At 40.5% G+C, this 22,947-nt stretch overlaps 1 protein-coding gene across 1 annotated transcript in view; it reads right to left on the bottom strand.

The window, feature by feature from the left end:
• MFSD14B (major facilitator superfamily domain containing 14B) overlaps positions 1–14,036 on the bottom strand; it is a 30,159-nt gene extending 16,123 nt beyond the window's left edge. Inside the window, exons 1-2 of the mRNA XM_059492737.1 lie at positions 13,803–14,036; positions 1,970–2,065 (exon numbers count right to left, since the gene is read on the bottom strand). Coding sequence (XP_059348720.1) covers positions 1,970–2,065; positions 13,803–13,991 — 285 coding nt within the window. The 5' untranslated portion in view covers positions 13,992–14,036. The remainder of the gene's footprint in view (positions 1–1,969; positions 2,066–13,802) is intronic.
• Positions 14,037–22,947: the final 8,911 nt, after the last annotated feature.

Raw genomic sequence — 22,947 nt, 5'->3', positions numbered from 1 at the left:
AAGTTAAAGAAAAACAAAACAAAACAAACAAAAATAGGAAACTCAGAGAGTCAAATCTAATTACCTGTGAGCTGTTTTCTAGTATTTTTTCCTGAGAGGTAACCCTTGCTGATACTAAGTTCAAGTTTTTTGATATTAATTTGTTACTTTATAGACAAGAGAAGTTGACAAACTGGTAGAGGGAACTGCTTTATTTCAGTTCTACCAATAGATACATATTCAAAATATATATATATATATATATATAGAAGAGAGAACATGTCATTAAGTAATTAATATTGCTTATGGTAACTTACTAACACCGGTTACAAGTCCATAAATAAAAAAAAATGTCCATAACCTCTGGGCAGTCTTTGACTAGAATAGCCTTTGTGTGCTTTACAAAGACTTTAAATCTTTTCTTCTCCAAGTATAGTGTCATGAAACTAACAGTACAGTTTTGCTGACAGATGTCAAAAGAAGTGAAAAAGCAATTTAAAATTTAACTTTAAATAATCTCAGCCATCAAACAATTTATTTTCATAGTATGCAACATTTTCTTAGACTAAAAGTGGACAATGACCTACAGAATCATGGAAAAAACCACAAAAAATTGAATAACCATGAGCTTTGATCAACAGGCCAGACATTATCATTTCTGCCCTTCCTACCTGAAGGAAGGAAGGAACCTGCTTGAGCAGAAGTAGGCAGCTGGCAGATCAAAGGCTGAACATTGCTGATATCACTCTCTACATTATATCTAGTACTGCTAGCTCATAAGCAGGCCAATGTAAGCTACCAGAGGTACATCACAAGACAGGTGCAAAGTATCAAACCAGACTTGAAATTATATAAACCACACAGCAGCCATTCAGTGTTTACAAAGCGGACTACAAATAAAGATGATTACCTTCAACTATGGACCTATTCCAGTTGGAGTATACTACTGGGCAACTATTGAATACACAGTTCTATTAAAATTTGTGGAGGTTTACAGATCTGTAAGAATCATGATTTGCATATTTATCCTTTTAAATGAGAAGTGCCAAACTTGGACAAGTTGAAATTGAGCACTTTGCTTAAGAAAAAAAAGCAAAGAAAAAGGAAATACAAGAAAGACCACCCAGTAAGCTTCCCTATATTTTGACAGCAGCAAGACAGGATGAGAGGACAGTCATTTTGTGAGACAACAGCTTTATGAAAATGTGTCAACTGTTTATGTGAACTTCTTTTATTACTAAGTAATGTTACGAAGTCCAGCAACAGCCTTTAGAAAAGTTAGGCAAATACATTCCAAGAGTTATGTACATCATCTTACTTGGAGTTTGGAGAAGGAAAAAAATTAACTCTTTCAATCATACAAAACTTTTTTTGCCATGTTTTCAAAGTGGTCTCAAGTATAAGGCAATGAAAACCTGGACAAGTAGAGGCAGACCTTCTGCAATTGCCCACAGGCAGGCCCCACTAAAATGAACGAGATCCATGCCTTCAAATTAAATGCTTCATATCCTATTACCAAACACTCAAATTATCTGTTCACCTAGAAAATAACCAGAACATAATAAATACTTATGAAATCCATTTCTTACATGAATGCCTTTGCACTTGAAGTTACAGGCTGACTAAACAGTCAGCCCATGGGAATATACATAGTTAATGAAGGGTTGCATAGTTTATTCAGTTGTTACAAGAGGAAGATTAACTAAACTATGAAGTCTTGAAAAAGCCAGAATTTCCAGAGATACTTTAATCAATAGATAAACTGGTGTTAGTCTAAAAGGCAAATAAGAGTTAAAGAGCAGTACAGCAGAATTAATTTATTTTTCTTTATCTTCTAGTCTTTCAGCAGTCCAGCTCTCAGCTGCTTAGACTTCTGGAATTGAGGTAATGAGATATGCATTAATATAAAGCAAATTAAATCCAAAATCCCTAGAAATTAGCAAATTAACATTTGTCAATACCAAGGCAACAGCTGATGAACAATACTTACTGCTAGCATTGGAGTTGTCAAGAGCCCCCAGGCAAAGAATTCCAGGAATATGACCACCACTGCATGGTAAACACTCGGCCGACCAATACCTTGTTGCTAAAAAAAAAAAAAGAACAAATGCAGTGGTTGTACACATCCACTTCATTACATGCGCAAATATCTCTTACAAACATGTTTTGAGCATAACCACTTTTCAGCATGACCTACTAACCAAGCCCTTGGGAACAACAATAAGCCAAACAAGGGAGGAGAAATTGTTTTGTATTACAAAACAATTAAAGATCTCCAGGGAACTTCAAGTTTGTTCCCTTGAACACCTGCTGACTGAAAAGAATTATTGGCCCTATTCCTGACATTGTCCTGTACTGCTCCCACCTCCAACAAGTCTTTAGGCTTTCTCCCACTTGAGCATTATTCACAACCCTTCCATGACAAGGTGACAAATGGTATACCTCTCCCTGCTTCCTCCACAAGTGACAAGACACATCCACTCCATTAAAATCACAGCACTGCTTCAACAAAACCATGACAATGTACATAATCAGAACAGCAACAATTTTTGTATTCGAAAATGCCAAAGTATGAGACAATAAGGAGCTGCTTATGTCATCTGTACAACTGTTTTCTACTGATTGCTGACCTACTGATTCTATGCTTGTGTCTCCAAATACAGACTTCAGACTGTGGAACGATTCTACTGGTCAACAAGCAACTCCGGAAAGAATTAGCTAACTATCAAAGTACTCATGACTTTGTGAAACTGCTGCCATTCAAGATCAAAGGACTTGATCCCAGATGAGATTAATGAAACCTTTTTATTTAGATAAAATGGGCAGAACCCTTGGGAAAGGTGCATTTAACCAGAACTGCTGTTTGCTTGCTTTCTTCCTGAAAGAGATTTAAGCAGAGGTGCTGAACAATTGAGTGGGCTTCACTGCAGTGACAGCAATTGTTGACAAGAGGAGACTGACAGACATCATTTAGCTAGAGTTCTGAAAGCCTTCAACACAGCTCCCTGTGACACCCTTACCTCCAAATAGGAGACACATGGATTTGAAGTGTGAACCATCTGGTGGATAAGGAACTGGCTGGATGGATGCAGCCAGAGAGTTGCGGCTCTGTGTTCAGGTGGAGGCTGGTGACGAGTGATGTCCCTCAGGGCTCTAATGTGGGACGAGTGGTCTTCAATACCTTCACTCCTGACACAGACAGTGGGATAGAGTGCAGCTCCAGCAAGACTGCAGATGACACAAAGCTGTGCAGTACAGCTGACACAATGGAAGGGCAGGCTGCCATCCACAGAAAGTGGGACGAACCTCAGAATTGGGTTCACAAGAATCTCATTAAGTAAAATAGGTCTGGGTGCCAGGCGCTGCACCTGGGTCAGGGCAATCCCAGACATGAACACAGACTGGGAGAAGAATGAGAGAGGAGCCCTGAGGTGGACTTGGAGGTTATTGTGGATGAAAAGTTGGACATAAGCCAGCAAAATGCACTCACAGCCTAGAGGGCCAACCACATTGTGGGCTGCGTTAAAACAGGAGTAGCCAGCAAGTGAAGGGAGAGGATTTTTGATCTTCTACTCTGCTCTCACGAGACCCCACCTGTAACACTGTGTCCAGCTCTGGAGCCATCGATACAGGCAGGACATGGATCTGTTACCGTGGGTCGGAGGAGGCCACAAAGTTATCAGAAGGCTGGAGCATCTCTCCTATGAAGACAGGCTGGGAGTGCTGGGGTTGCTTAGCCTCCAAGAAGAGAAGAGAAGAGAAGGCTCCAGGGAGACCTCTGTGGCCTCTCACTGCTTGAAGGGGTCTTTTGAAAAAGAGTGACTTTTAAAAAAGGAACAGTGACTTTTTATTGGGGAGAATGTGATAGGAGAAGGGGGATGGTTTAAAAAGAAAAAAGGAGAGATTTAGATTAGATTGAGGAAGAAATTCTTCACTCAACAAACAGTGAGGCACTGCATCAAGTTCTTGGAAGAGTTAAAAGGTGGCTGGATGGAACCCTGAATAATTTCCCTAGTGGATGGAATCTTCTCCACTGGTGGAGGGGTTGGAATTAGACGATCTTCAAGGTTCCTTCCAATCAAAAACATTCCATGATGTTTTAATCTCTGACTACCCCTTGGCACAGTAACTGTTTTACATAGTTTTTGTGTTCCAAAATTATTCTTTGCCTTTCTCCTAGCAACTGTCCTGCAGAAGACTGTTTTTCAGTGTTTCCAGCGAATCCAAGGCCATTTCACTCCAACAGAAGAGTGCAATTTAATAATGCAGAATTCAGTTAAAGGGACACTACCCAGTGATAAATATCAAATAAAATATGATAAATATCTGACTCATTTCAGCAAGTGGACACCAGGGTGAGCATGAAACTCAGGATCTTGCACTGAACACAAAAAAAAGTCAAGACAACCTATGATGAAGGTAGAGTACAGACAACTTTGGTGTTTCTCCCCTGCTCAAAAACTTTTGATCTAATTGGTAGAAATCACATGTTTTGAAAATGCTTGCATTACAAGATTCATTTAACCTAACTATAGTAAAAACTGTGAAGAAATTCCTAGTGTTTAAACAGTAAATGCATAGATCTGTAATAATTTTTAGATCCATCAGTTTATCAAAACCTGCAGCAGCAGTGTATTCTAGCTAGTAAGATTCAATGTATTTTCTACATTGCAGCTTGCTTCCAAGCATGACAAATTAAAGAAAACAATTCTCTTTCTCCTGGGAAACAATATCATAGATCAAAGATTATCTCTGGAAGGCTTTCAAGGGTTATTTATATGCAATTTTTAATTTCTAAATAGCAAAGACTCCAAAGGCTATGGGGGTAAAAAAAATATCCTCCTCATATAAGAGGTCTTTAAGTACTCCTATATAAGGTAATAGGATAATAATTTCATGGATATTTTTTTTGCCAAGATGTCTGCCTGTCAGACTAGCACTTAACACTACAATGAAGTCTGAAGACCCCTTCCACAGCAGTTTCCTCTGAAAAAAGCAAATTTTACAGCAGAGTAGGTAAGGGATGCCCCTGCCTCCACTTTACTTCCCTCTCAACTTTATACTGCTAAGTATGTTGCTGCATCATTAATATCTGGTCTGCATTTGGCAAACATTTTTAATGCCATGAAAAATGAAGTTTTGGAGTGTTTGGAGTTTTTTAATAGTGTTTTTGTTACACACAAATTTGATCTTATATATTTTAGTAGAAAAATGATGTACATACACTCAAAGACAAGCATGGAGATTAAAACAGTCTGCAAATCATTTCTGGCAGCATCACACAGCTTACAGTTAGCTGCACCGACCTACCAAAAAAACAGAAAACACCACAGCCTTTTGGATTCAAGCCATGACCTGAAAAACTAAAATTCAGATCTTGAAAGGAACATGTACCTGTTAAAAATAAGATAAGCATTCTATGTCAAATATACTAGCACTACCAATATATGATCCACTTTAACTATAGTTGATTATTTTATTTCCATTTTCTTTACAGCATCCTAAATATGTAGATTAATTAAAAATCTTGTGCCTATAGTTGATTATTTTCTTTGAGTTTTCTTTACAGTGTCCTAAATATGTAGATTAATTAAAAATCTTGTGCTAAGGGCTGCATTGGAAAATTAAGATCATGAAACCAGGAAAGTTTACTGACATAATCAAATGGACTGATGAAGACAAGTTACTTCTCAATGTTCATCTTTACTGTAGCTCCCAAAAACTCTATCACAGAGGCTTCCAATTTTTAATCAAGCATCAACTTACTTTTTCAGAAACCAAAATAGTTTATGATTGATCATGTACACAGCCTGGTCCACACATTTAAAAAAAAAAATCAATGAAAACTCTTTACTCAGTTCAAAATCTAAGAGTTTTCTAAAAACATTTCACACTTGCCTTTTTCATAAAGCTGTATCAGAACTACTGGGTGAGGTTCATTTCTGCATTGAGAAAACACCCTGCAATAAAACTTCATTAAATTTACACAAAGAACTTTTGAGTATGTAAAAAATGGTCATAAACCTTGAAGCACAGGACCTTTAGGCTTCTTGAATAAACAGCATTGGAATAACCTACTGAACTCCTTATGATTAAAAGGATTTTTAAAGGATTTGAGAAATAGTGCAGATATGGTCAACATAGAAGTTGCATGCCTCATTCACTGCCCTCAAAACTGGAAGTGTTTTAAGTGTCCTCAGAAAAGCCTTAAAATTGTTAAGGGCTTATTTTTTACTCACATGAGTAGAAAATACTTTTCTACTTAATGTGACGGAACCGTGTGTGGGCTGCGAAACTATGTATGAACATTATAACAGCCTTCAAATGCAGCTGTTTGTCAAGGTTTTACACTTGCACAATCATTCATGAGCAAAACATTACTTCATCTCAAATGCTTAACAATACAAGTTTTAGGCCATCACTGTAAAATCTGAAGCTCTGAAAGTTCTAACAAAACATCTGTTATTTCTCCAGTTTTACATTTTGCTCCTTCAATGCCTCTTTTCACTGCCCAATTCTAAAAAAATCATTTTTCTCTTCTGCCTTTCTTGGAGTCAGAGTAAATCTGAAACTTCATTTGAAGGAAGCTGGGATAACTACTGGGAGGTAGTACAATCTTTTTGCAAAGCTAAACAGCTGTTGAACATTCATAAATCCATGAAAGAATGTAAAAATGATAAATTCAGTTGGTAATAATTGCTCATAGACAAGGAGGAGGAAAATGCATTCTAGTATTAGTAACAATACCTTATCTAAGACATTCTGAAGAACGGCTAATACAATTCACCCTAAAATACTCTGCAGCAAAATGCAAGCTTATAGCCAGTCCTAGATCTGCAGAGCAAACTAAGAACAGGCAATATTTATTATTCATACAGTTTTTACACAACTACTTATCTGTTAATTCAAATCTATAATGTAATAATTAAAATTACTTGAATGCCTCCTAAAGCATCTTAACATCGATTTCAAAAATGCCTGTTTATTTTTCTGAAGAAATATGCTTTTTTCAGAACAAAATCACTTGCCACTATTCAAATCCTGAAGTCATCCAGAGCACCTTTTCAAATTTTTTCTATTTTGATGAGGGCCACACAGTGCTGCTAGGCAAATTAAGCAAAAGTTTCAACTGGATAAATAGGCTGTTTTTCCTCTCATAAGGGTGAAGCAGCAGAGCTGGACAAGAAAGGTTTGTTTCAATATATACACCTGGAAAAGCCCTGGGCAACCTTCTCAGGTCTCACTGCTGATCCTGTCCTGAAGAGGAAGGTATCTCCCTAAAGTACCTTTCCAGTAACATAATCCTATTATCTTTCAGGCAGATAACAACCAAACTCAAACTGAACTTCTGAATTGCCAACCACAGGAATTTGTTTTTGTCCCCCTACACCACCCCCTTGGAAATTCCTTCCCACCGAGTGCTAGGGTCCCTCAGGAGAGTCCACTAGTTGCTTGTTCTATTTGCAGTACAGACAAACCTTTGCAAAGAGCACTCACTGTCCTACAATAGGTCAAACAACATTCAAATTAATTAGTATGAGTTTAATTAATTTTTTTTCTAAGTGCCTACAGAAACATTTTCCACTACAAAAATTAACTGATTCAAAGAGTCATTTTTTATACTTCCATCTGCACTGCAGTCCACTATGTCAATTCTGGTATCTTCAAGAGGAAAAGAACTGAATTAACAGAATCAGTAAAATACTCCAAGAAACATGCTTTCATGTATCAATCATTTAGATTTTGAAGTTCATGACAAATTATAAAATTCATTCCCTTTACACACTTATCTTCATTACTATTTCATTAGTTTCCCCCAAAATACAACCATTTCAAACGCAAACTTCTCCTGGTACGTCTCACTACAAGACTATTTAATCATTTTAGCTTATTCTTGAACAAGTATTATGCCACCAATCCATCTCACTTCACGATGGATTCTCCTTCTTCCACACGTTACCCAGATAGAGACAAACATGCAATATCCCCAGAAAACTTTCTAGTGACTCTTTTCTTTAATTTTCAAACAGAAGCATTTTGGATCCACCTTAATTCCAACTGTTCACCAGAAATGCTCTACTTGCTGGAATTTTTGCTGGCAAAAATTCAATGCAAAAATACACAGAACACAAATGAAAGTACTTTCCAATCCAGTACAGCATTTTAGGTACACCTTGTGAGCTGCAATATAAATCATAACTAATTCAGATTATACACTGTCCAAACTTGTATTTCAGTTGCAAAACAAACACTTTAAGCAGATCTGTATCTGGACTGGAAGATCATAACAGACTTTCTTAACAGAAAGCTAGACTAGATCATATTGCACAGGTCTAGAATATCAGAACAACAATTCATTCAAAATGGACAAGCCAGTGAAGATTTTGCAAAGAGAAATTGTGTTCCTGGAGTTCTCAAAAGCACATGTATAGATAAGGCAGATCACACCAATAAGCTTTCCAAAAATTCAGTAAGAACACTCAAAGATACTCACTAAAGGCTCTTCAAACAAGCAAACTTTCCACAGGAATCAAAAAGAAAAGAAAAGCAAACACACACATAGGGAAAACAAACAAACAAACAAAAAAAAAACCCTCCAATCCACAAAAAACTCCAAAACACGCACAAAAAAACCCCAGGACAACCCAAAAAAAAAAAAAAATAAACTGACTGCAATCTGTTCATACAGCACAGTGACATTACCGGATGACTCCTACTGCTCTGTCCTAGTGCCTACATTGGTCAACGCATTCAGAAGTGAGCTGTAAAAAAGGATGAAAGTGAAGTGACGAAGGTCACTGACAAAAAGCAATTCACTTTGGAAGAGTTATAGGGCAATGAGGGCAATGGCAAAGAACAACAAAAGTTTGTGGAATGTATAGAACAAATTAAATGGCAGATGGAAATTAATGTATATTACTTTAAGCAATGCAAACAAGAAGAAACAATTTTAATTCCACATATAAGATGATTACAACATAGGAATGTGATCCTGGAAAAAAAAGAATTCAATGAAAGAAATGAGTCTAGCATTCAGAAGTGGCTTACTAACACATGTTCAAAAGAACTTCCTCTGTTAGGAAAAAGATTATCACTATATTACTGCATTAACATGTGACGTGCCTGCCTAGCTAATCCTCTTCTTCTGATGTTCTGACCATTTTTAATAGCTCTATATAAAGATCCTCCTCTTATCCTATGACTGTTTCGTTCAGAAGCTTTAAGCAATATTCATTGTTGAATAATCTATTTTACAGAAGCACAAGAGGCCCACAGAAAGAAAAGGAACACTACCAAAGATATGGTGGAATACTGAAGCAGCTTCCTCCAAACTGCAATAAAAATATTTGTAGAAAGGTTAAATGTGATTCATTGAACTGGGACCGACATGATACGAAGGGTGTTAAAAAAATTTGCCACCACTTCCCTACACTAAAATACAAGAAAATAAGTAGCACTTCACACAATCTATTCTTAAGGTCTAAAATGTCATGCCATACTGTATTTCCTGCTGGGAACACATTCCTGTTTCAGTTTAGACTGGACAAGTTTAGAAGCAGGAATATTTTAAGGCACATAAAGCATGAAGATCACTTCTGGTTCAGTCTTCATTGCTGAAGCCACTGAGGTAGGAAGATCACCCAAGAAAACAACTGCCATACATCCTGCCACATTCTGAAAGCTCCGCTCTAGACAGCACCTCATTGCTTCATTAAAATACTTCATACAGAAGTAACATATAACTAGCATATTACACTACAGCAAGTTGGAAGCCAATTTATCTGTTTAAGTTTTCTTTGTAAAACTTAGAAATATGTACAATACTGAGAAATTCCTCTAAAAAGCCCTGGCTGCTTAGTTAATACACATGCTTCTCCATAGTGCAGATAGTTACTCTAAGTCCTTGTGCAGCAGGCAAGGTTAGGATCTTTATGACTAATTATATAACTATTACTTGATAATTTAGGTTTTTACTGATCTAGCCTACAGTGCTTTACTTGGAATGCAACAACATCCAAACTGATAGAATCCAAAGCATCACTAACAGTAGACTTGTAACAGCAGAAGCGCCCTCTCAGCAAAAATATAAACCAGAATGATTTGTTTTTAAACAGAACAGCTAAACATTCCTGGTAACAGTTCAGACTTTATGTCAATCTGATAGGATGGGAAGATTCAGAATTACACTGGCAATCTTGAGAATGTAATATCATTCATCTCTAATCATTCAGATTTAACAGTAAAAAATAACCTGTGTGGGAGAAAACAGTGCTCCACAAAGGACTTAACACACAAACTCACAAATGAACTACTAAAAACTATGTTTTTACCACCAGCAATATAATTTAAATTGTACAAGCAAGAAATTTAAGAAACCAGCTTACTGAGTTCAGACCTGTTTCAGTAAAGTCTCATAATATTAAATCATGATGCCTTAGTTTTACTGTGCTGTATTTTTTATGCAGTATAAAAAAGAAAACTGCTAACACTAAGGGCAAGAATATATAATTCTTTGGGCACATATAGTTGTGCTTCACTGTGTAAAGCAATATAAAATTTAAATAATAAAGGCTGGCAAAATTCCAAGATGTACAGTTCAGAATGTTTATATTATCTTTCCAAAATATATAAAGGTCTTGGTCTTCATAATAGTGGTGACATTTTGCAGTGTCCAAGAACATGAAACTAACATCTGATTAATTCTCAAAGAGGTACAGATGTGTGGCTTTTTATTTCATACTCTATTTAGGATTTCTCCCACAAAAGCACTTTATTTAGACAGTATGACACTATTTTGCTGAAAAGTTTCCTTAGTGTGACATTTTATTCAATAGGTTGAAATGAAGTGTGCAGTGCAATTATTCTGAATGCCGTGCTAAGCTTTATACTACCAGCATTCATAATTCATATATAACAAGATTGCACAAGAGATAACAAAATGTCCCATGGCATCATTTACTTAAATTTCTGAGGCTCACTGAAGTCATGGTAATACAGCCAAGAAAAATAATTTAATTCCATTGGAATTTAGTTAAACATACTGTTGTTTAACTATTATTAAGTTTTAGGTAGTAACTCAATTCATAAGTCATTTGTTCAGCATTTGTATTTCAGCTCTTCAATTCAGTGAAGCCAATGCATTCAGCAAGGTGAGGTTAGTTACAGCTACATCCAAAACCAGAAGCTTCTTACACCCAAGATGAAGAGATAAAAGGAGAAAAACTTGCACAATCTGACAGACTTTGTCTTACTGATCTGATACAAAAAAAGAGTAAAAATAAAAATGCAAAATTAAGACATTCTTCAGAGACCAAAGAAGCACCTCACAAAAAATTCACGTCTGGATTTATTTCTTCAGCAGCAGTCCAAGCAGCAAGCTTCCTCTTCCAAACGCCTGGGATGCACTCCCACTGAAATCAAGCAGATCTCTGCGCCTACATCTAAAGTCATGACCCAACCCCTCATATTTTACTGTGAATACGCTCTTTCAATAAAATCTAGGCAGAGAGAGTTGTAGCAATATGACAACCATGTGAGAATCACAGGGAGGTGCAGGATCTGCAATTACAAAACAGACTGTTCAGCCAGGAACAGATGCAGACCCTAACATGATGTAACTGCACTACCGAGATAAGGCTAGAGCCCCATACGGTCTGTATCTTATGAGATGCTTTACAGGATCACAAAGTCTTCCAAGGACACAATTAAGAGGGATGGGACAAAAAACACACTCAGAAAACCAAACCTCAGATCATTTTACAAAATTAAGAATTTATGTCATTTTGAAGCTAAATTTTCAAACTTACAGAAGAGCATATATTAAGTACTCAAAAGCATTTTTTAACACTTAATCCAACTTTATCAGATCCATTCATTAATTAAAAAATGGGTTAGTGCCTTTGTCAGTTATAGATTTCATTTCCATTTGAGTTTTACTTTTCAAAATTAGAGAAAAAAGAAAATCACTTCTTTCATTTCTTTTTAAATTTCCCTACCTGTACCTTCCATTTTCTAGCCTCTGTTCATACATCAAAAAATTCAACTATTTTTCTTCTATATAGTTAGGAGATCAATCCTCTGTTTCTTTCACCACATCTTCTGAGCTAATAAAACTGAAACTTTCTGTTTCTTAACTACAACATTAACTTTTCAAAACTCTTTCAGACATAGTTGTGTAGTCTAACTTCAGATTCCATATACACTAGACTCTTTAATGACACAAATCTGAACTGCAATTCTACCATACAGCAGACACCAGCTGCACTTCTTGAAGAGTCCAACCTGCTTTTTGAAGGGCATAACCACTTCTAAAAGACAACTGAAAGACTCAAATACAGAAGTGGTACACCATAAGAAGTGTGAAGCTATCATTTTGGAATTAACTTACATAAAAGAGATTACTTTACTAATGAATTCCACAGAACATTTTTCTACATCTTCATTAATCATCTACTAAAAGCACCTTAAGCTCTTCATCAAATACAAGTAAGGCAGAAAGAATGTATGTGTATCAAACAGATGGTTTCAAGATTTTTTTTTAATCATCTTCAGCTGTAACTACAATATCACATTAATGCTACACTGTTAATGTACTAAATATAACAGCTAAAAATACTTCTTCACCTTCACATAAAACAGCCCACTATCTTCTCTCTGACAGCACAGATGCTTATCTGTGGGAGGACAGGTAACACACAAAGGAGATGCTGACTCCCTAACACAAGCCTAACACTGTTTTATAACTTTTGGCACATGCAAAGCTTTCAGCACACCCAACTTTGTGAGCAAAATACCAAATTATTCAGGTACACATGAACATAAATATACCTCAAGAAAAGTTATTAACAGCTTGCAATTCAGATGCAAAAAAAAAAAATGTATGTGATTTCAATCTGCTGAAAAAGATTCACCATGGTAAGGCATTGCCTTGTTTTGCACCGGTACCCTTTTAAAAACTGCTCGCCAGAATCACCTGTTTTATTACTTTGCGCCTTCCCCTGAGTTCTTCTACTCCATCTTGACCGCTGGGTTAACTCCAACAAACCAGGATGAGTTCTATCGCCTCAGCCAGTTCCATCCTGCCCGAAACACCCGTCATCTACTGCAGAAAGCTCAAAGGATGTGACCTCTGAGCTGGTTTTAAGGCACCTTGTGAGCACACTGACGTACTTAGAGAAAGGCTTAAGCCTTTTTCTTCAGAAAGCAATTAGGCACGGCTACCACACGTACAAACGCAACTTTGCTGCGAGGGCACGGATCACTCACTCCCTCCCAGCTCCTCTCGTCGCACAAGATCTCAGCGCCCAGTGTGAAGAGACGAAACAGAAAGCACAGCCACCTACAGAAACTGCATACGGTAACCCCGTGGGTAAGGTTCAATACGGAGCACCTTCAAGAGCTCTTAAGGAAAACTTAAGTTTTACCTTCCTGGCACCTCGGATTCATACATTTTAAAAGAAAACTTATTTACAGCCACCTTCTCACAGGTGCTGTTACGCAGGTTACTCCGCCCGGGATAAAACTCCTAAAGAATGTAGCGAGGCTGTCAGGGTCGGGCAGGGCAAGGTAGGGCAGGGCGGACTCGAAGAACCCGCCGCACCTCAACTTCCACAAGGCATCCAGGGGCGGGACGCTCCAGGAAACACCTCGGCAGGCAGCTGAAGGGGAGCTGTCCCTCACGGCCGGGCCGGGCGCTGATACCCACGGGCCGCCCGGCCCAGCCCGTAACGCACGGCCGCGCTCAGCGCCGGCAGGAACCGCACGCAGCCGCAGCCGCAGCCTCCGCCACCGCGGCGGAGCCCCCGCTCCCACCGTGCACTCACCGCGCCACCGCCGCCCGCCGTCAGGCCGACCCTCTTGCCCAGCATGATGCAGCCGCCCCACCTGGCGCCGTCGCCGCCCTCCCACGACGGCAGCTGCGACGACGACGCCGGTGGCGGCGGCTCCTCCTCCTCCTTCTTTGCCGCCCGGTCCCGGGCTGGCGGCGGCTCCGGCTCCGGCTCGGGGCTCATGTCGCTCCCACCATGGCCCCTCCCGGAGCGGCCGGGCCGGGCCGGGCCCGCGGCGGCTGCAGGGGCCGCCTCCGCCGGGCTCACGTGACCGCGCGCCCCGCCCCTCGCGCCGAACCGCCCCCGCCCCTGAGGCGGATTCGAACGGCGGCGCGCGCGGCAGCCAGCTTCCCCCCGGGAATCCGGGTGGGCGGGGCGGGAAGGGGCTCCCGAGGCCATCGAGCCTGAGCCACGACCGACCTCCACCCCGTCACCGGGACCATGGCACTGAGTGCCACATCCAGCCTTCCCTTAAACCCCCTCAGGGTCCATGACTCCACCACTTCCCTGGGCAGCCCATTCCAATGTCCAGTCACTCGTTTCTGTGAAGAATTCTTCCTAATGTCCAGCCTAAATGTCCCGGCACAGCTTAAGCCCGTGTCCTCTTGACCTGTCACTGGCTGCGGGGGGAAAGAGGCCGGTCCCCACGTGGCTACACGCTCCTTCCAGGTGGTTATGGAGAGTGATAAGGTCACCCCTGAGCCTCCTTTCCTCCAGGCTAAACACCCCCAGCTCCCTCAGCCAGTAACAGGTAACTGTGAACTAAATGGATGCACGAAATTATTTTTGTTATTATACAGAGATTAGTAAATCAACATATTTTCTTTACATTTCCTTGCCAGCCCAAGCCAATTGCGTGTAGAATTTGATGCTTGCTTTCCACTTTTTTTTTAGTAGCCTAGAAGCTCTTACAAAACTTTTCATTCCTTCAAAAATAGTCACCATGAAATATAACAATATTTTTGCTCTTTTCAAGACTTAACCATTTTTCTACTGGCTTGAAAGGCAAGGGATTTTTCCCTGTACAGTTTTCAGTGTTTGTTTTTGTTGTTGGTTTGTTTTGGTTTTTGTATTGAGGCTTCCAAGGGATGAGAAGCTTTTAAATTCAGATTCCTCAGTCAGAAAGGTATGAATTTATAAGCTTGATGTATCAGCAAGAAACCTGTCTACCATGTAAGGTTCATGTAAAATAAATTACTTAAATTCATAATTGTATTTTTAAAAATTCACCATTAAAAAATTTACATATATAAGTGAAGTATTTAATCCACTTTATATACAAACCACTATTAAATGAACAGCTGTAATGACTTTTGATCTGGGCTCAACTGACCCGTCAACTACTTTATGTCCTTATTGCATACAGAATGTAAAGTTAGAACAGTTTTGTTCACACGCTGAGCTACATATATAATCCTTATTAGGAGCTGGTTATCCGAATAAGTGGTAACAAGGCAAAGAATAAATACTGAGTTTGTGAAGAGATGTTACTAGTACAGCTCCTCCCAGTTCTGTGCCCTATGCTTTTTAGAGTATTCTTAGCAATATTTTTAAGCTATCTGGAGGGGTCATTAATAACAAAGACAGAGTTTATTAGAGAGTGCTATTCAGATTAATCAAAACTATAAAGTAGAAATACATTATAGAAATACAATGAACATGAGTGACTGTTGAAATGTCAGCTGAAAGTGTTGGTAAGTGAAGATAGGTCCTCCTGGGGAAAAGAATTCTGAGTAGTCATTGGGTTTGTAGACTTCTAAGTCTACTTCTACTTCAAAAAGGTACTAGAAACTGCACAGATAGTTTTCTGAGATAATTCTGATATCTGGCAGTAGCTAGTTGCTTGCTAAGAGAAAATAAAAAATATTCTCTGAAATTTAAAACTCTATCTCAGCTTAGGTACCTGCAAGTTTTTTGTATTTTAATCTATTTTTTTGGAGTTAATGGAGTTAAATTGCCTGTTTTATTGAAGAAAAAATATGAACCACATCTAATAGAGTTTTTTCACATAGTTTAGTGAGGTTTTGTGAAGTGTGAAACACCTGTAACACTGTTTGAACAAAGTATTTCTAAGCCAAAGAATGAAGTCCCAGATCAACAACACTGATTGAAGGTGAATCATATGTTGATCTCAATAAATCATGGCCAAGAGTATCCCAAGGAGGATGCCCTTGGGATGGCTGGATGCCTGAGATGCTGTCCCTGCATTCATCCATGCCATGCCGCCCTGTGCTGCTCTCTCCCACTGGCACTGCTGGTGCTCGGAGCAGTCATCTCCAGGCTCTGGCACAGAGCTGGCAGCCAGGCACTGCTGCTCTTGTGGACCTCAGGTGCCAACAAACACCCTGCACACAGCCCGAGTGCCCTCCTGAACAGGGAGCACTGCTGCTGTCATGGCAGCAGGGCCTTAACTCCGAGGGGCTGGATGGCACTGAGGGCTCTGCCCAAGGAGTGGTAGATATGGTGTATAGCCAGCGTTGGAGTGCACGGTGCTGCTGGCCTGAGCTGGATGCTGTTCTGTGGGACAGCTGGGCCAGGCTTCCCCTTGCTGGGGCAATGCTCAACTCCTGGATGTGGCTGGGTCATCCTTTGTGTCCTTGCGACCATCCACAGCAGGGATATGCTCTGAGGGTTGCTACTGCCTCTCTGTGGGAGACAGAACTGAATTGAGGCCACTGGGTAATGACTCAAAACATTCCCCATTTGTGGAAACCTGGGAGCTTTGTTGAAGACCAGCTTGAAGATGGAAGAGTTGAGCTTTTGACTGTGTAGTAGCTAACCTCTGATGTGGTAAGACAGAGAGTGACTGAGAGGTTGTGAGTGAGATAGGAAATAATTCTGCCAGGGATGGGGCCTCTTGTCATGCTAAGTTGTCCTCCCTTGCACAAACCACCATCGCCCTCATGCCCCCTGCCTCTCCCCTTACTTTTCCCTCCCCTCCTTCCTCTCTCACCACCCCCACCCACACCTCCCCAAGCACCAGGGACATTCATATGTGGCCTAAGGCTCATATGGCTAATGGGCCATAATGGGCCATAATGGGCTCAACTGCCCTAGCAAGGCAACTGTGCTGTTTTGGACACCCACTTGTCTTGGGCAACTGTGTTTTCTCTGAAGGTGTCAAGGGCACCCAAAGTGTCCAGTGATCCACAAAATGACATGAAGCTCCCTGCCCCAGAGGCAGGCACCTGGGCACCTGGACATCCCACCTGAACCTGACTATAAACGAAATAGATTTTGTGTTCAGCAGATTTTCCTGGGGATTTTTCCCCACCAGTTTTTTGGTACTTCTCCCAGCATCCAACAGACCATTCTGCAACTACCACTTTGACTGAGATTGCTCAGCAACCAAGTCTTGGTGAAAGGCCTATGGGTGGTGAGAGCTTCACACTCTTGTGCTTTCTCTTTCTTTTCCATTGTGCATGTCCTTGGGTGATGTCACATTTTCATATTGCAATGCTTCCTTGTTGTTGTATTACTACAGATAATACTAACCAAAACTGCTATGTACCTGTTTTCCTTTACGACCAAATTGCTCTCTGTTATAAATGGGTAATGAGATGGTTCACTCTCACAATTAAGAGATGAACATTATTTGTATGTTTAAAAAAATTCTACAAATGTATAGTTATGTTATTTGTTTATGTTCTCCCCACAGTCCTCTTTCCTTTCCCACCTTGTGTTGACACTAATCGAGGCATTTAGGAGAGGGAGAGCTTGTTACTAGGAAGCACAGCATGCCAACACCAGACCTCCAGTCAAGTTGTAAGAAAGTGATCTCCACCAATGGATGGCAGAGAAAGAGTTGACTGACAAGACTTTGGGAGGGACCAAGGGTATTAAAAAGTAGAGTACTAATTTTGTCGATGAGCACATGGCTGCTGATCATGTGGTGTTAGGGTTTAATAAATCTTTGAAATTTTAAAAGTGAATATTGTTTCTCACATTCTGTAATAAACCCTACATGAGTGTATTTACAAACACCAATTATTCAGTGGCATTTCACCACAAAGAATCTTCTAACAAGAACTTGGGTTGCCCTTGCCTTCTGCAGCACTTATAACTCTCTCCTAAGGCTTCTGTGCCCTCATCATCTTCATGTTGAAGCACGTCTTGGCCACTGTGGTCTTCCAACACATCTCAGGACACCTGGCTTTTGCTGTAGTATTTCCACCTCTTCAAGGGCACTGGACATTCTTGGTTCTCTTCAGACCTCTCATAGGACAGCTCTTTGTCAATATTGCATTCCAAATCCTCCTCCTCAGCCAAGGTCCCTGGCCCACTTAGAGACATGGGCTTCAACCTGCTCCAGCACCTTCTGCATGCTCTGGATGGTCTCTGTCCCGTCCAGGCCCGTCAGCTCCTGCCGCCGAAGGTCAAGAAATATATTCACCGGGTAGATGAGAATCAAGAGAGAGAGAAATTCTCCAAGAGTTCATCCTGATGTTCTTTACATTGAGGCTGGAATAGCACTTGTAATAACCTGCCCAGAGAGGTCATAGTGTCTCCCTCTCAGGAGACATTCCAAATCCACCTGTATACATTCCTCCATAACCTTCTCTAGGTGGCCCTGCCTTTGCAGGGCAGTTGGACTAGTTGACCTCCAGAGGTCATTTCCAACTATTTTGTGATTCCATGATTTGTATGGTTTGCCTAGCTCCCGCCAACAAATGTGTGCTGGGGACCTGGCAGTGGTGGCCTCTGGGACAGGAGATGATGGGACTGCAGCCACATGGCACTGCAACTGGCCCCAGGAATTGAAAGGCTCATTATCCTTTCCCATGCCATCCCATCTTGTCCTTGGCACTCACCTGCCTGGGTCTGTCATTGAGCTACCAAGACTGTGTCAGGGAGGCAGGCTGTCCTCACCCTCCTGCTTCAGTAGCTCATTCTCCAGACTGTCCTGCTGCCACTGCAGGGTAACTTTGCTCCACTGAGCCCTCTGCCTGGGCCAGGCCCAGCTGCTCCTCTGCAGAGCCTTCATCTGCAGGCTGGGTGATCCTCTGGGAGGCTGGAAACTGCTGTTCTCGTTTCCAAAAGGATCTCCATTATGTCTTTGGCATGCACGGCCACAGACCTGCCAGGGGCATCCAGGGAAGATGCTGTCTGCTGAAGGAACAGCTTTCCCGAGAGGGGGCATCCAAGGGCTCTGGGTTCCTTCAATGTGACAAGCCAGGTCAAGGCCCTAGAGCATCACAGTGGTCTCTGGGCATTGCAGAGCCCTGGCAGCTGACCCCAGCAGCCACTCCCAGTGCAGGTGTTCAACGGCACTAAATCCCAGACACAGTGCCTGATAACAGCACCCAATCCATCAAAACCACCAAAGTTCCGTATTTGTCATTTTCACAGTATGGGAGATAATCTCAAATAGGAAATCATGCTGCCAGCTACTTTTAGAAGTACAGAGGATCAAGGTGAGCATGACCTTTTGCAGTAGAGTGCAGCAGCTGTGCAAATTGGCTGCTGCCATCTTACTTTATGGAGGGGTTTTACCAAACTTATTTGGAGCACCTTTTAAAAAGGTTGGAGTTTTTGTAATGAAATCCTCCATTCTTACATATATTAATCATGAATATCATTAGTTTTAGGCATTGAATGGTTTTGGTTTCAGAAAAAAATTTAACATATATGTAGCCTCCTAAGTGAGAAGACAGGAAATAGAAATCTACAGACCTTGCACTCTTTGAAGAAAGATAGGAAAGCTGATTTACCTGTGATTAGTGGAAATTGCAGCCCACGTAAAATAAGCTTTGCTCTCTCAAAGATTTTCATGCTTGTTTGAGGTACACAGTGCAACTGTGGTCATAGCCAAGTTGAAGATGCTGAGTATGGCCTGTAACTAAGCATGTCCAATTCTTTTGGCATTCATTGAGAGCTATGTGCCTGGCTTCAGCAGACATAAAGTTGCACTGTGATTGGATTCACTGCAGTTGTTTTTGTGAGGTTAAAAGGAGATTCAGATCAAATATTCTCCACTTGAAAGTAGTATTTTTTGGAGGTAGAAATTGGTAACTGTCATGTGGAGCACATGTAAAGAGAAATATGACTTTTTTATTATTTCAATGACATGTTTCTAAAACTTTGTTGGTGGTATGTGTAATATTCATGGAAGAGTTTACAGAACTTTAATACCTGTATTTGGACATTTGCTTGTTGTCACACATCTTTCCTCTTATTTTAATACAGAAAAGAGAGAGAAATCTCCCTTATAATTCAGTTTTTACATTTACATCGGAAACTTCTTACAGTATCTTAATCTTCTGCTTTCAGAGATCTTATGGTGTTACAGGGATCAAAGTAAAGTTGCTGCCTTCAACCTGTGAAATGTCCAAGCAAGACCAGAGAGAATAAAGCAAGGGCAGCACAAGCACCAGGTCAGATTGACCTCTCTCCTCCAGATAAGGACACTAGAACAACATTTTACTCACTCAAAATGAATAGTAGAACAGTACAACCTTTACTCTTATCAAGGATCCCAGAACACAACTGCTTAGCTTTGGAGAAGTCATGCAAAATGCTAGCAGGATGCCAGCTTAGCTCTGTAAGTCTGACAAAGTAGAAGTTATGCAAAAAAAAGCATGTGCTTAAAAGCAAGTGGTAGAGAAACAGCCACCTGAGAAGGACACTGGATGTTGAAGACAGATCCCAGAGAATCGTATAAGAACATCCAATAATAGGTGCGACTACTATGTCAAATAAAGTCAAGGAGGTGAGGATAGCTAATGAATATGTAATCAGTCTGTGTGGTAAAAACTCTGCTCATCCAACACTTGAATGGAGGAAGGATCCCACAGGTGAGCAACATGCTGCAATTAAAAATTCTTGCTTTCTGGTATTTAAAACTGTATTGAAAAATTTCTATCTGGCTGATTTCAGCATCACTGGGAAACTCCTTGTGAGTAGGTGAGGCAATGATGCTATGGCAGCAGGGTGAGCTGTGCTGCTTCAGAGCTGCTGATTCATCCCATCCCATCCCATCCCATCCCATCCCATCCCATCCCATCCCATCCCATCCCATCCCATCCCATCCCATCCCATCCCATTCTTTCTATCCCAGGAGGCTGTGCATAGCTCCTACTGCCGTTTGAGGTGTCCTATGTAAGATGAGCTTATAGTCAGCAAGGGCACAGCCACTGAACTCTTGCAGGCTGGAAGCTGACATGTCTGTGTCTGTGGTTTGCTCTTGGGTTAGATTTTTCAGGTAGGGTTGGTTGCTGTTGTTTTTTTTTATATTGCAGACTAGTCATAAATATACCGATTTACAGTTGTGTTATTAGGAATCTAAGAACTGCATGGATCATTGAGGGGAAACTGTGTTTGACCAAATCTGATAGTCTTCTATGATGACATGGCAGATGGGTTGACAAAGGGAAAGCAGTGGATGTAGTCTGCCTTGACTTCAGCAAAGATTTTTACAGTGTCTTCTCTAACATCCTCATAGGTAAGGCCTTAGACAAAAAATCCAAGAAGTGTCACCTCAACATGAAGAAGAAATTCTTTACATTGAAGCTGGCAGAGTGCTTGGAACAAGTGCTGCCTAAAAGATCATAGTCTCCCTCTCTGGAAACATTCCAAATACAAGAAATACTTGGACGTATTCCTCTGTAACCTTCTCTAGGTGACCCTGCCTCAGGGCATTTGGACTAGATAACATCCAAAGGTCACTTCCAACCTTAACAATTCCATGATTCTGTGCTCAAAAGTGTTTGAAAATGTAAATAGACCTTTTTAAAATAATAGGAATTAGCTAGATAAGAAAGAAGTTGAAAATACTACAGTATGTCATGAATCCATGAAGTCTTTATGCTGTTGTATCCCCATCTCAAAAAAGAAGTAATTAACAAAAGAGTCAGGGAATGGCTTTCATATATGAGAGATAACAGAGGGAAGGGAATGATACAACAGCAGTTATAAAATCCTGACTGGCATGGAGAAAGTGCTGTCATTGCTTGATATTCTGTTAGGAAGGAAAAGGAGGCATTAAATGGGATTATCAAGAAACAAGTTTAAAACCAACAGAAGCAAGTGTTTTTCTAGTCAAATTGCACAGGATATTTTGGTTTAAAATCTACAAATGGTTTAAAAGATAATTATACAAGTTGATAGAGTAAAACTCTTTTAAGAGATGTTAACCAGCACAAAGTTTTCCAAGCCGGTGGCTGCAGAAAGGTGGGGGAGTTTGTCAGAGTTCCTTTGCTGTTGATTGTGTTTTCCACTATTTGCGTAAGTATACGCTGTCTCTGAAAAAGGATAGGTGGAAATTTGATGTAGCTCTACATATCTGCTCTTCAGTTTTAAGTCTCAAGTCTTGACAGTTTTACAGACTCAAAGCCTTTGAAACAGAAACCACAACTGCACTGTCTGACCAGCTTTCCAAGTATGCAGTGGCTGGTCTAAGTAAAGTATAATTGCCCCATTTGTTTCACTGGATGTTCTCTTTTGAAAATTGGTGAGAAATTGTATGTCAGTGCTGATAACCATAATTACTGATCAAATTAATACCAAAGGTTACAGAATCATTTGAATGCAGAAGATGATGTTGTTGGGTCAGCAGAGTTTGTGAAAGCAACCTCTGCAGCTTGTGAGAGTGCTCTGTCTTGGCAGGGTGCTGATGAAGATGGCCTTACTCATTGAACTGTCAATAAAACAACAGGAAGGCTTCTATCAATGGCAAAGTAGAGTGTGCAGGAGTTGGGCCAGCTTATTCTACAGCACAGGCACTTGTCATGGTTTCTGCCCTGAGTCTGAGCTACATGTTACAGTAATGTGATAAACTATAAGTACTAGGGACCAGAAACACCCTCCACACTCTCCGTTCTCTTTATGTCATCATTCCCAGGGAGAGAAGAGTTTAGAACCCATGAGCCATCTTACTCCTCAATTTCTTTGTGTCATTAAAGACATGGAACAAAACCAGTAGAGTATGTTCATACTGCAATTTAGCTGTGAACGCTGCAAGAATTCATTACTGTTTTGGTTAAATTCATCATATCCTAGTCCCCAGCATTCACTACAGTACCATTATGTTCTTTTATGGTCTTGGGTCCCCTTGTGGTTTATTTATTTCAATGACGGAAGACAACTTTGAAATTCATGCAGGTGAGGTACTCTGAGGACCATTGACCAACACTATTCCTAC

Source organism: Ammospiza nelsoni, chromosome Z, assembly GCF_027579445.1.
Source record: "Ammospiza nelsoni isolate bAmmNel1 chromosome Z, bAmmNel1.pri, whole genome shotgun sequence".
Classification (NCBI taxonomy): domain Eukaryota; kingdom Metazoa; phylum Chordata; class Aves; order Passeriformes; family Passerellidae; genus Ammospiza; species Ammospiza nelsoni.
This window is presented reverse-complemented; position numbering and strand designations above follow the sequence as displayed.